This window comes from Thunnus maccoyii, chromosome 4 (assembly GCF_910596095.1).
Source record: "Thunnus maccoyii chromosome 4, fThuMac1.1, whole genome shotgun sequence".
In the NCBI taxonomy this organism is placed as follows: Eukaryota; Metazoa; Chordata; class Actinopteri; order Scombriformes; family Scombridae; genus Thunnus; species Thunnus maccoyii.
The window spans coordinates 23,684,940-23,698,119 of record NC_056536.1 but is presented as its reverse complement, the minus strand read 5'-3'; the positions used below and the strand labels follow the sequence as shown (position 1 = coordinate 23,698,119).

The following is a 13,180-nucleotide window of genomic DNA, read 5'->3' as shown; positions in this document are numbered from 1 at the left end:
ACAAAGTTTAATTCTACAGTTGAACATTTTTTTGTAAAATTGAAACGTGGATACAGGAGAAAGAAATGTTGCTCTTAAACCTTCATCAGAGAATAAGGGGAGAAACTGCTGACCAACGGCAAGTAAACAATGGTTTTGTAGCAATAAGAGACATGTAAACACAAGATTTCTGGCTATGAAAATGTCTTCTGTGATCTTAAGCCTGTAATTGTGTTGCACTTTTACCCAGAACCTTATGATGCGGCAGAAGACTTTTTCATCAGCTGTCAAGCTGCTGTAACATCACTGTAGTGTGGCAGAACACAGCAGTACTAGTAGTCATAGTCAGTGAATTTGTTACTGACACTGCTGTTAAGTCTGGTAGTTGGTAGATAAATTATCTTTTCTTGCAACTTGTGTACTTCTATGGGATTACACACTAGGCCTGCAACTAATGATTATTTCTGTTATCAATTCATATTCAGGTTATCTTAATTCATTGTGTAGTCTATAAAATGTAAAAAAAAAAAAAAAAAAAGTGAAAATGTCCATCACAGGGACTCTTAATTGTTTTATCTGACTAACAAACAAAATCCAAACATGCTGAGTTTCTATCACATAAGACAAAGGCAGCAAATCCTCACAATCAACAAGCTGGAACCAATGAAACATTTTCACTAAAAAATGACAAACTATTAATTCATTATCAAAATAGTTTCTGATTAATTTCTATTCTAATTTCTGATTGTGTCAGCCATCTTTGTAGTTTGAACTAGCAAATACACTTATCTAGAACTGTTCCATGTAAGAATCAACCAAACGTAAAGAAAAACATATTAGACATAAGCTTTTTTATTTAAAGGCTGATAATTTAAAATATCCTCTCCAAATATACCTATTTAAAAAAGGTTTGAAACAATAAGAAACCAGCAGCACCACAAACATGAAACACATTCACAGAGAAGCAAAACTAGTTTATTACAAGTTGTGGAAATATAGCTAGCTTTACATGTGAGTGTGCAGTTAACAGCAGTATACAGTACGTTGTTACAAAGACATTCTGTTGACCAGTGGAAGAGACATCGCTGCTTGCCTGGATATTTGAAATATGGAATGAACATCAGTAATTTAAATAAACATTAAATAATGTAACAAAAAGGAATGAAACTCAGATGGGGGGGGGGCTACTAAACAAGACAGAGAGCTCGCTTTGCTTGTCCATAAGGACACTTAAGACTATTCCAGTATGAATGCTTTGAAGAGACACTGCCTGCATTGACCTTCGGAAACCACAGTCTGTTTATATTAAACAGCCATGATGTCCTTGGTCCCAGGCAGTGGGGGCAAACAGAGCACACAAGTTATAAAAAGAAATTCCACTAAGTGTGATTAATAAATGCAGTCAAAGCATATGGTATTACAATCGCAATTGTTATAAGAGTGTCAGCTGGTGGACAATCACTCCTGTTGTTTCTCGTCTCTGCTGTGTTCAGTTACCATCTTTGGTACGGTGTTTTCACCGGGTGAGCATGACTCAGCTGTGTGTTTTGTTGTTGCTCTGCTCTAGTTACTCATTCCATTTACCATCCTGACAAAAACCATGACCTAATTAATGGAGACAGGAACATGGAGCCACTTCATCAGACATTATTTTGTTCACAAAAGTAACTAACTCAAGATTTTATTTGTTCCCTCTCCAAATGACTTGGTCCCCCATCTTTAAAATTAAAATACAGAAAGTTGCCGTGCTGCTATGAAAAATAAACTACCACCAAAACTGTGGTATAAGCTAATGTGTAAATTCACAACTCTTTTTTGAATGTCTGATGAATTAGCTCCGAAGAATAATTGCTTTACCTGAGAAATACTCAATTTTTTTTAAAAATAGCTTCTTTCTTCTTTGCTGCTACTGTGATGGATCCACATGGTGGAAACACCTCCTTCCTCAAAAGACACTCCAGTATTGGAACATTACACGGCTCGCTCACCCTGCTGCACCCCGCCCACTATTCTACCTCTATATTCCTCCCTCATCTCATCACAATTCAAAGTCTGTGAGGGTTGACCCATTTGTAAGTGCCTTCGTAGCGAAATCCGACCCTCTTCGCAAGCTCGTCTGCTTCTACTGGTCCACGGCTACGAAGAAAAAAAGAGAAGCCGTTACGACCTACTCCTGGTATTAAATTCCAATTAAGGGCAGAGTTAACAACATTTCCTACCTTCCATATTTGTAAATCGTAGGTTTTGGCTTCTCCCTGTCTATCTGATGAAGGAGAGGTGTGAAGATCCTCCATGCTTCCCTTAGTTCATCACTGCAAAATTGACATAGAGACATAAAAATGGCTGCTTTGTGTAAAAAAATATCAGATTTTAAAACAGGTGTCAGTCATGCAGAGGCAGAGAAAAGATGCACTATGGCGCCATCTTGTGTTAACATGCTATTTCACAACAAGGTTCAGTTTGCAAGTATGACATGAGACAACTGTTGTGGAAATCAAAGACAGACCTGCGTACAAAGTGCATCTGACTCCCACAGAAGACATCCAGGATGAGACGTTCGTAAGCGTCTGGAAGCTTCACATCCTGAAAACAGGAAACAAGTTGTTTGAAATTACGTTTTAAATTAGAAAACAAGGCAGAAAAATTGAACATGTGATGTACATAACTTGATTAGCTTTTTTAGTCCCGTTATTTAAAGCTCTAGCTGGATTTATCTGCATATCTAAATGTGTTTGGACCTGCCTTGTATCTACTCTTGTAGGTGAGGTCCAGCTCAGTTTCCTCGGGGCTGAAGTACACGCCGGGTTTCTTGCTCATCATCTTGGCATAGACGGCCTCGTTCGGCTGCACACGCACCACCAGCTCATTCCTGCGACACTGATTTCCAAAAATGTCCCCAGGGACATCTGTGAACTGCAGCCGCACCTCGGCCTTCCTCTCATTCAAAGCTTTTCCACAGCGTAGGATGAAAGGAACACCTGAAGAGGAAAAAAAAAATGTTCATGCTAATGTATCTTTGAAAGGAAAATGTGAGATCAGCAGGATTTGTTTCATGAAAAGGCAAATTATCTTTACCATCCCAGCGCTCGTTGTGCACATAGAGCACAACTGTGGCGAAGGTGGCTTGAGTTGATCCTTTAGGTACAGTGGTATCATCAAGGTAACCCAGTTTGGCATCTCCTTCACCCTCTGGATCCCCCACATACTGACCCAGCACCACTTCGGACATGGATGCTGGAGCAATGCACTTCAGCACTTTCACCTATAAGAGGGAACGCATGATAAGAGAACACTACATACTCTCAAACATAAAACATAACAAATCTCCATATTTGTAGCGTTGAGAGTGTTGTAGTGTTGTGAACCTTTTCATCCCTGACATCGTCAGAGCTGGTGGAAGCTGGTTTCTCCATGGCAACCAGACAAAGCATCTGGAGCAAGTGGTTCTGCATGACATCGCTGATCACGACAAAGGAAACAGATGGTCACACAACAGACAGAGAGGAGACAGTGATGCTTGTGATCGTGTTCATTAAAATGATAAGTGATACTGATACACTATTAACACTAGTCAAAGCTATCCATCATCAATAGAGTAATTCGCAGTGAGCTGTCAGTATTGAGATACTGATGATTACAATATAACTAAAAATGGTTAAAATAACTTCCCTTTATACCTGGTGCAGAGGCAGTACATCTTATTACTGCAGTGCAAAGACAAACTATAGGTTTTTCTTTTTCCCACTCACCGGATGATGCCAAAATCATCAAAGTATCCTCCTCGTCCCTGAGTGCCAAAGGGTTCTTTAAAGGTGAGGACAACACAAGCCACACTGTCCCTGTTCCAGATTGGCCCAAAGATGCGGTTTCCAAACCTGCAACAAACATCACATCAACATAACAGTTCTCCGCGCAGCAGCACGACAGCTGCTCGTGACAACATGAATAGACATTTATCTTCTGTTTTGTTCTCAGTTAAAGGCTGACTTCTATTTACTTTGTGTAACATGCTTGGGGACTTTTCTAAACCACAAACCAGCTTAAACTGAAGTGTTGCATAATTCTAATTAATACCTTAAATCAACAGCAGATCTTTGGTTAAGTATGAAATTAAATAATCCCTCCTTTGTCCATATTTCACAAGATTATTTAAAATTAACACCAGCGATGCTGAGAAAAAAACCTGCATAACGTGTTTCGAGTTGTATTCATCATGATGGCTGTTCAGTTACAGGCTCTCTGAGACTTTGTTCTTTTATACTTGTTCACCAGAAAACTTTATTCCAATTTACAGCATTTGATAATATCCTACTTGACAATCACCAAGCATTATATACAGTAATAAATAAATCTTATGTATGAATTGTCACACCTTGAAGATTGCAAATCCTTGCAGGGCTGTAAGGAGTCTGAAGATGTTTTTTTCTTACCTGAGCACCATGAGGTTCTGCACCATTTCTTTGCCCAGATAGTGATCTATACGGTAGATCTGTTCCTCGGTGAAGAGCGAGGAGAGGTGAGTGGACAGCTCCTCAGAGCTCTGAAGGTCATGTCCAAACGGCTTCTCTACAATCACCCTGTTCCAGCCTCTACAGTACACACACACACACACACACACACACATACACAAACAGAAGAAAATGAACATATCAAGTCCTGTCCACTTTGTTTCATACTTTGGTCATCTTTCCTCACACATCACCATAATAATCATGAGTGGGTTTCCACTTGAATCATGATAGGATTGGTCTTTTTACACTCTGGGATTGATTTCACTATAGAGTTCAAAAGTAAGTGAGATAGTAGCTTGTGAGGATAACTTTTCTCCTCCATCAGACCTACTTATGGCGGAAACAGATGAGGTCAAAGAGAAAGGACAGGTTTTTCTCTTGTGCCTATGGAAGCGCCTAGAACTTCCACCTGTACCGGTAATGTTGCCTATGTTACTACTGCTGGTGATGGTAGACCTGTTTTATGTCCTAAAATGCAAAAAATGAAGCTTTACATAAAAAGGCTGGAGTTTGGGCACACTGTCACATCTAAAAGAATGGCAGCCTTCTCATTGCCTGCTGGGAGTGACTTCTAGTTGTTTGCAGATATTCAGACATAGCAGGTGAAACAGACGCTTGCAAAGCAACGAGTAAAACCATATGACACAGTTAGTGAGAGAGGTGTGTGTACTGACTTTGTGCTCATACAGTGGTGCTTGATGTTCTTGGTAACATCGTGGTAGACGGTGGGCGGCAGGGCCAGGTAGAAGAGACGGTTTGCCTCGGTTCCTCCGGGCAGAGACTGGATGTGTGTGTTGAGCTTGGAGAAGGAACCTTCTTCTGCATATTTCCCACTGATGTAGGTGTTCCTGCTGAAGAAGGCTGTCAACCGATCTGCTTCTGAGTCTGCCACCTGGGCCAGAGAGTGAAAACATTTAAGCAAGCATGGATTTAACTAGGATCATTAAAAATTGTGTGAAAAAAAATTCTATTGACAAGAAAATCGCTTTAAAATAAGTGAAAAGAGAATTCATACAGTAAGTTTTAATTTAGAGCAGAAAAATTCACACTGGAAAAGTTAAAAAGTGAGTATATTTATTATCTTTTTTTTTTTTTTTTTTTTTTTTTTTTTAAAATGGTATGCATTTGTGTTATGACTCATTTATTTGATAACTATCACCTTGAGATTAAGTTCAGTTGGATTTTTTATTGTTTTGTTTTGTTTCTTTCTTTCATTTTTTTCTATATTTATTTTCTTGCCTTGAAAGGTTTTTATTTACATGGTGTTTGTATAATGTTTGCTACTATCTGCAGTAAATCCTACTACCTCCTCTCAATTAAAAATGAAAAATTATATTACAAGGGGAAAAAAAACTGTTACTTAAAAGGTCAAGTTGTACCTTCAGGTATGGCATGCATGATGTCCGGATGGCATCAACTGTCAGGTCAGAGCGAGCAAATCCCACAAAATACGTCTGCTCGGGGAGGAGGCCGTCTCTGAACAACCACCTGAGAGAAAACAGAGAAACATGTTTTATTATACGCAACTTCAGAAGCACCGGTCCAGATTTGAATAGTATCTTTCATCGGCCTCTGCTGTGTTAGTGATGTGAAAGCCTTTCACTGGGGTTCACTTACCATAGAGTTGGGTAGATTTTCTTCTTGGCCAGATCCCCCTACAGGTGCAAACACACGATCAGAAATATGATTTCACCTTAAAAATATATGTTATGTACACAATCATTAAATGCTGACGCAGTGTTTGGGACCAACTGTGGTGCTATTTAATCAGTGCACGCTGTGAGGCTGCCAATTATTTTCCACTGTACTAAAGTCTCAAGATGCAGCAGCTCTACAGGTCACACTGTGTGGTAACAGGTAAGTAGGCTGCTTTGGCTTATTTAAGAATGACGCAACCTTAGTAATCCCACTGGAAGCAAGTGCCAACCACCAAGAGACAGTGTGGAAACAAAGGATGGTCCAGTTGCTTAATGAAATCATGTGGAAGAACCAGTTGCTTAGTGGATTAACTATTAGGCAAGGCAAGTTTATTTGTACAGCACCTTTCAAAAACAAGGCAACTCAAAGTGTTCAGATATAGAAAGATATATAAAAAAAGAGACGCATAACACATAAAATTTAATCTAAGTAAAATAAAGCGGAAGATAAAATGAGGTACTATAGAAGGAAATGTAACACAATCATCTTTTGACAGTGTTTGACGTGTTTCACAGAGAACACCAGGCCCTCAGTCTCTGTTAGATAAAAGGCGTCTGCTGGACATTGTTCAACCTGACAGGAGACATCAGGTTTCATTAGTGATGACTTAAGACAAACTTCAATACAAGGACAAATTGGGCAACATTTTACTTTAACCTTCACTAGTTGGCATTCATAAGCAGTATATAAACATTTAAGAAATTGATTATAATGCAATATAATGTAGTTGTTAGCAGATATAAGTTATTATAAATTTGTTAACCCCTCTGAGGATGTGCATAAGTGGAGGCTGGTGTATAAACAGATAATTAATGACAACACAGTAAAACAGTTTTAATAATACAAAATTGTCTTCATGGGAGAAGTTAGAATTGTGTGCATTAATAAATACTTAAAAATGTCCTTATAACTGCGTACAACTGCTGCAATATAGTGTTATAAACTATTTATTAAACGTTTAAATAGTGCTTATAAATGTTCAATAGGGAGTAAGTGTAAAAAGTAAAGTGTTACCATGAATTGTGCCACATAACATGACATTAAAAGTCAAATTAATTGAAAGTAATTCCCATTATAACAGTAAACTGTTGGCCACTCTGTTCCTTAGCTGTGAATTAATTAGAGGGCAGCAGATTTGGTTTGCACAGTGTCCTGCAACATTAGCAAAGGACTAACTTGTTGCACTCAGTCAAACCTCTCATATCGGCATGAAGCTGGAATGCAATAACTGTTGAATTAGTGGTGGTGAGTAAATGTTAGCAAAATGTAGTGATAAACGTGACAGGGCCATTTAAAAAAAGAAAACCAACAAAAGAAAAAAACCACTAGCTTGCAACAGGTCATACACACGTATCCATGAAAAAAACACAACCAGAGTGAGACTGCACACTGCCAAGGCGTTCCCCTGATCCGCCTGTGTATCGTACTGAAAGGAAAACGCTGACAGCCAATGACACTGCAGAATTCAATGACAGCGACTCTCTCCTCACCCGAGAGCAAACAGTGCAAGAGACAGAAGGACACAGCCGGTGAGCTACTGTAGCCTGGCCAAACTATCTATTTCCACACAAGTTGTGTCTTTAAGGATTATAAAAAGATGATAAGAAAATGGTTGTTTTGAAAAAAAAAAAAAAACATGGTTTGACTAGTGAAAGCAAATTTATTGCTAAATGTTAAGATGTAACTGGGTATTAGTATACATGGTATCATAGATAGTTATGTTTAGATTTACAGTAGTGTTGGGCATGTTATTTTTTAATTATAGAAACAATTTAAGAAGAAGGAGACACATTTGGATAGACTGAAGCCCTGGCAGAGAAAGAGAAGGCACAGAGGGGGAATAAATGGAGACATAATGTAACAAAGAAAGAAGGAAACAGGACTAAAAAAGTTTCAGAGTGCCTGAAATAGTTTAACTTCCTCAACTCAACACCTAAATGGTATGAGGAAATATAGTAAGTGGTGAAAAAAAACTGACTTTCCTTATTACATTCTTTGGATGGAAAGAAACTAAACGTATCACATTTTCAAGTAACAAACAAACTCAACAGAATATTGAAACAGAATATCACAAAACATTTAACTGTAATACTCAATCTGATTTTAAGCCTGGTTTATTTTGCTGGTTAAACCTGGAATAACTGATTTCTGACGTACCATTATCACCTTTTAAGTTAATATGGAAAACTTGTTAGCAAACATTTGCTTGTTTTGCTCATTTATTCATGTATTAACATTTATTCATTTAGCACTTAAGGAGCAACAATGTCCTTTAACTTAGTTTTTGGTCCCTACCAACACCTGAGAGAAATATCTGGCCCTTTAGCAGCTAAATGCTCCATTATGTTCACCAGCTAGTCGCTAACTGTTTGCCATTTTTGTGCTGAGCAGGTAGTGTACAATGGATTCTTTGAGAGAAAAGAACACTATGAGAGCAGTGAGACAAACCAAAAGAGTAAAACTGCTAGCCAGACAGCTAAACAATGAGCTGAAACTCACTATAAAGCTCCGTAAAGCCGAGAGGAGCTGCAGTCGGTTGTGACAGTTGTGGTACAATTAGTTCATCACCACAAGTAACGCCTCTCACATAATACATTTGATACATATTATACATGTTATAATGAAAATATAAATTATAGCCGCTTTAACTTAAATTTTGTAATAATTAAATAAAAATGCTGTTAATTTTACTGTATTTTATTTTTTTAAAAATTAAAGTATGTTTATGTTTCACAGTGTGAAATATTAGACAAAAAAGTTACAGCACAAAAACTTTGAGTATTACATTGGCAAAATTCTTGAATAATACCCAGTGCTCCTGACTATGACTGTACTAAATCATAGCTATCAAACACTATTGAAATGATAAATAAAGAGGAACCTTGAGGTTTTCACTGTCCCAATTCTAGTCTTTTGAAAGCTGGGTCGACTGAGAGGTGCTTGTTTGCAGAAGTTTGGTGAAATCAGTTTCAACATTTCCTTAATCAGATCATGTGCAATTATTGCAGTATTTTGGAAGATTTCAACACACTTTCTTTGAAAAGACGGCCAAAAAAATCTTGCCCAAGTTGCACTGTACATTATACATGTACCAAAAATAATAGTAATAATTAAGTGAACAAGCATCTTAAAAGCCTCATTATTTTCTGAATCACATTGTACATTTTGTGTGATCAAGATTGCTCCAGATCATTAACCCTTTCATTTAATTTCACAAGCATGCATTGCCTTATCAGTTCCCATTTTTACACCTTACTTATACAATCACTAAACAGACTATTAAGTCCCCTCCCCGGCTCTCACCGAGGCTCCCATGATGATGAAGATGTGAGCATCAGACTGATGGAATTCTTCATCTTCATGAAGCTCCTTCCTCAGCTCCCCAAACACCTCTGAGCGAGAGAGGGGGATGGTGGTTGTTTTCTCTAAAAAGTAGACAAAAAGAAAACTCCAGTTAAAAAAAAAAAAGAATTTAAATATTAAACCAACCATCAAGAGGACAAATACAGGCTGTGAACCAAACAGGAATTTGCCAGGGGCACTAAACCTGCATAACAATTAGTACAGTGTTGAGAACATTACTCAACATTTGGCTGGTGGAGTTACTGTCTTGCATGCAACAACACAAAAAAGAAGATAATGCGCGTGCAAGTTTTAGCTCCTTAACTACATTCATCATGCACACTTAACATTTCTGCTGACCTTTGTCAAAGGCTGTACACTTTTAGTGCATTTTTCCTACCGTTCCAGGCAGCCATTGATTTCCACTCGTTTCTGAATGAGTGAAATGAGTATTAAATCAGTTGGCAGCCTATTATAGATCACGGTGGACTGTTGCCAATGATTTAATAAAAAAGAAAAATGTTAAAAAAGAAAGTTTGTGAGTGCACACCTAGTATGTGAAGCCAATAGACTTTTTCTCCTGGCTGGTAGCACCCTAACGGATTTCAAGAGACTAAATATAAAAAGGCAACAAGTAGAGCCCGTTCCTTCCATTTCTTTTGCATAAGCAGCCCTCTGAAGTTTGCATTAGACATGTAATCTATCCCAGAGTAAACAAAGCTTGCATGTCATATTTGTCAATGTAATACTGCTGATAAGGAGAGCAGTTTAGGTAATGCAGCACAGTGGAATTTGAAAAGTCTGCACTGGCATTGACATAAGTTATAGACTTGATGTTCATGGTAATATTTCAGTTTCAATCACTTTTCAAGCAAAAAACCTCAACATTCACTGGTTTTTAGCCTTTCAAATGTGACGATTTGCTGCATTTTTCTGTTTTGTAATATTGTAAATTGAATATCTTTGGGGACTGTTAGTCAGACAAAAACTATACTATACTGTTCTGGTTGCAACTGGACAACTGCTTGGCGTCCTCTTCATCACATTCTTCATATATATCATAAATCCATTATAATTTTGTTACCCTGTTTGATGCTGTATTCTGTAATTTGTGTTCTATTCTGTACACACAACATCTATTGCACATCTGTCCGTCCTGGGAGAGGGATCCCACCTCTGTTGCTCTTCCGTTTTTTTTTTTTAAACCTGTTAAAAAGGGGTTTTATGGGGAGTTTTTCCTTATTTGACTCAAGGGTCTAAAGGGCAGATGATGTTGTATTGCTGTACAGGCTGAAAAGTCCCCTGAAGCAAATTTGTGATCTGTGATATTGGGTTATACAAATAAAATCGACTTGACTTGATATCTGACAACATCACCTTCCCTGAAGTTGGGGTATTTTTCATCATTTTCTGACATTTCATAGACTAAATGTCAGAAAATACACTGCCTCTATGTTCTACTTGATTAATAAAAGAAACTGCAACAACTATCATTTTGAGTCACGAGTCACCTTTCTCTGGTTCCAGGAGTTGCTGGTTTCCTTGGTTTTCTGCAACTGTAAAGTGAATATCTTTGGATTTTGGACCCAAAAAAAGACATTTGCAGACATGTAGGGGAGTGGAATGGACATTTTATACCATTTTATGACTTTTATGGCCCAAGTGGTTAATAGATTAATACATCTAATTAAATTTGCTGTAATTTAATAAATTAAATTAGTAGTTGCAGCCCTAAAAAGGAAACCAACTGATGCCTGAAACTGTGGAAAAAAATACATTTGTAAAGCTCAACAGCATTGTTAAACATGGTTAGCTCTGATGTAAAGTATATGTGGTGTGACAGGAAAAACCATTGGCACTGGTCCTACATTTAACAATACTTAAATGATAAGGAGCGGCATATTCGAGAGAATGGGCAATCTCAGATTTCCTTGTGACTAATTTCATTTGGTAACAGTGAGTCAAATCAGGAAGTACTACACTATTTTTTTAATCATATCAACACTGACTTCCCTGTTTTCACCCTTAGCTGAACCTGCAGGCTGCGTTGGTTATAGGAAATCTGCTATGCATCCCTGAAGTGTCTCTATGACGATGGATAGACCTCAACAGTCGTGTAAGGTTATATATACATATCATCCTTGACATAGTAAACAACACTCAGGAGGGACTACACGTGGATTTATGTCAGATGGTCAATACAGCTCCCAGAAATAGCCTGACGCTCACACAACGCACAACAAACTATAATGATATTAGTCAAATCCTCCACCAAATCCCTTATTTAAAGGGCTAAACCTCACCTCACTGCAACAACACCGTGATGAAGCTCGTTTGGCTAACAAATCGAGGCTAACATTTTTGTTTCACATGAGTGACTCAGTTAACGTTAGCTGCTAACATCAAGGATGAAACGGGTCAGATAAAGCTGCTAAACTGAGCTCCACGGTGTTTTATATACTGTAAACTTGTGGCTAATACTAAAAATCCGCACTGTCATCAGCTCTTGGCTTTACATGGTGATATGACAACATGACAATTCACAAATTACCATTTACAGCTAGCAGGCGGCACATAGCTTACGAGTAGCTACGTGCAATTACATATAAAAACGGTTAATTAAACAACGGAAGCGATAGTAACGGCTACTTACGAGTCGACATGATAACCTGGCAGTCAAAGCTGTGACTAAGGCAGCTGGACGACAGGACTCAGACTTTATATATACACACACACACACAGCGAGCCTCGGCACTGCTGCTCCACATTTGCCTACTTCCCTGTTCAAGTGACAAAGCAGAAATGAGAGATTTTATTGGTTTGGGAGAAACTCACCAGCGCTCGCTCGAGTCCCCATCACTGTAGACTGAGTGACGTAACCCGCTCTGCAGGTGGGCGTGGTTTAACTGTACCACCCCACCACCCCCGTTCACCCTCCTCCTCCTACTCTCTGCACACACATACTTTTCAACATAATGAAAACTGGACAGGTAAGTACATAAGTATGAGGAAACACAAGAACGAGAAGGTGTAAAATAAAACAAAATTCAATCTGTTTTAAATCTTTATTTTAAAAAAAATATATATACAGTTTTTGAAGGATAGGTTAACAATTTTTCAAGTCTGTCAGGTGCCCATATGAACCCTGAAAAAGGTTTTCCTCGTTGTAATCATTCCTCCTGTTCATACTGGTTATTCAAAGATCTTCAAATGCATTTTCAGTGTAAATGATGGTGGCTAAAATCCAGTGTGTTCACACATTTTGTGCAAAAATGCGTTTAAAAGTTTATCTAAAGCTTATATGAGGCTTCAGCAGTCTGAGTTAGTCATATCAAGTGGATATCTGCCTTATTTACTTCCTGATGTTGTGTTTTCCTGTTGAGCTGCGGAGGAAGTATAGTAACAAAGAGGGACTTTGGCACTAAAAAGACTAACGTTGAAAGATATCTACTTGATTTGACTAACTGAAGCGTCATATTATCTTCAGATAAACTTTTAAATACATTTTTGCACAGAAGGAGGCATGTGGATTTTGCCCCCCATGACTTACATTTAAAGTGTATTATGAAGGGATCTTCTAATGGAAAGAAAAACCTGTTTCAATGTTCATTTGGACACCTGACTGTGGTTTTAAGACAGACATGAAAAAC

At 38.1% G+C, this 13,180-nt stretch overlaps 1 protein-coding gene across 3 annotated transcripts; it reads right to left on the bottom strand.

Moving 5' to 3' along the window:
* Positions 1–932: 932 nt before the first annotated feature.
* LOC121896391 (glucose-6-phosphate 1-dehydrogenase) lies at positions 933–12,442 on the bottom strand. 3 transcript variants are annotated; one of them, XM_042410243.1, is made up of 14 exons: positions 12,184–12,337; positions 11,042–11,086; positions 9,492–9,613; positions 6,108–6,145; positions 5,870–5,978; positions 5,165–5,382; positions 4,410–4,568; positions 3,729–3,854; positions 3,345–3,438; positions 3,055–3,241; positions 2,722–2,957; positions 2,486–2,562; positions 2,199–2,291; positions 933–2,115 (listed from the first exon to the last, which is right to left on the bottom strand). In XM_042410243.1, the coding sequence occupies exons 1-14, from the start codon at positions 12,191–12,193 to the stop codon at positions 2,025–2,027; spliced, it is 1,605 nt and encodes a 534-aa protein (XP_042266177.1). In that variant the 5' UTR covers positions 12,194–12,337; the 3' UTR covers positions 933–2,024. The 3 variants fall into 3 exon arrangements, with proteins under 3 accessions (XP_042266177.1, XP_042266178.1, XP_042266179.1); XM_042410244.1 differs by lacking the exons at positions 11,042–11,086; positions 12,184–12,337 and adding an exon at positions 12,366–12,442; XM_042410245.1 differs by lacking the exon at positions 11,042–11,086.
* Between the last annotated feature and the right edge of the window lie 738 nt (positions 12,443–13,180).

Bases quoted from the DNA above. Each gene is read 5' to 3' on its own strand.
- LOC121896391 (XM_042410243.1), bottom strand. The intron at 3,242-3,344 runs GTTCACAACACT...TCCCTCTTATAG, and splicing joins ACGATGTCAGGGATGAAAAG to GTGAAAGTGCTGAAGTGCAT. The intron at 2,563-2,721 runs GCAGGTCCAAAC...TCCTGTTTTCAG, and splicing joins CCTACAAGAGTAGATACAAG to GATGTGAAGCTTCCAGACGC.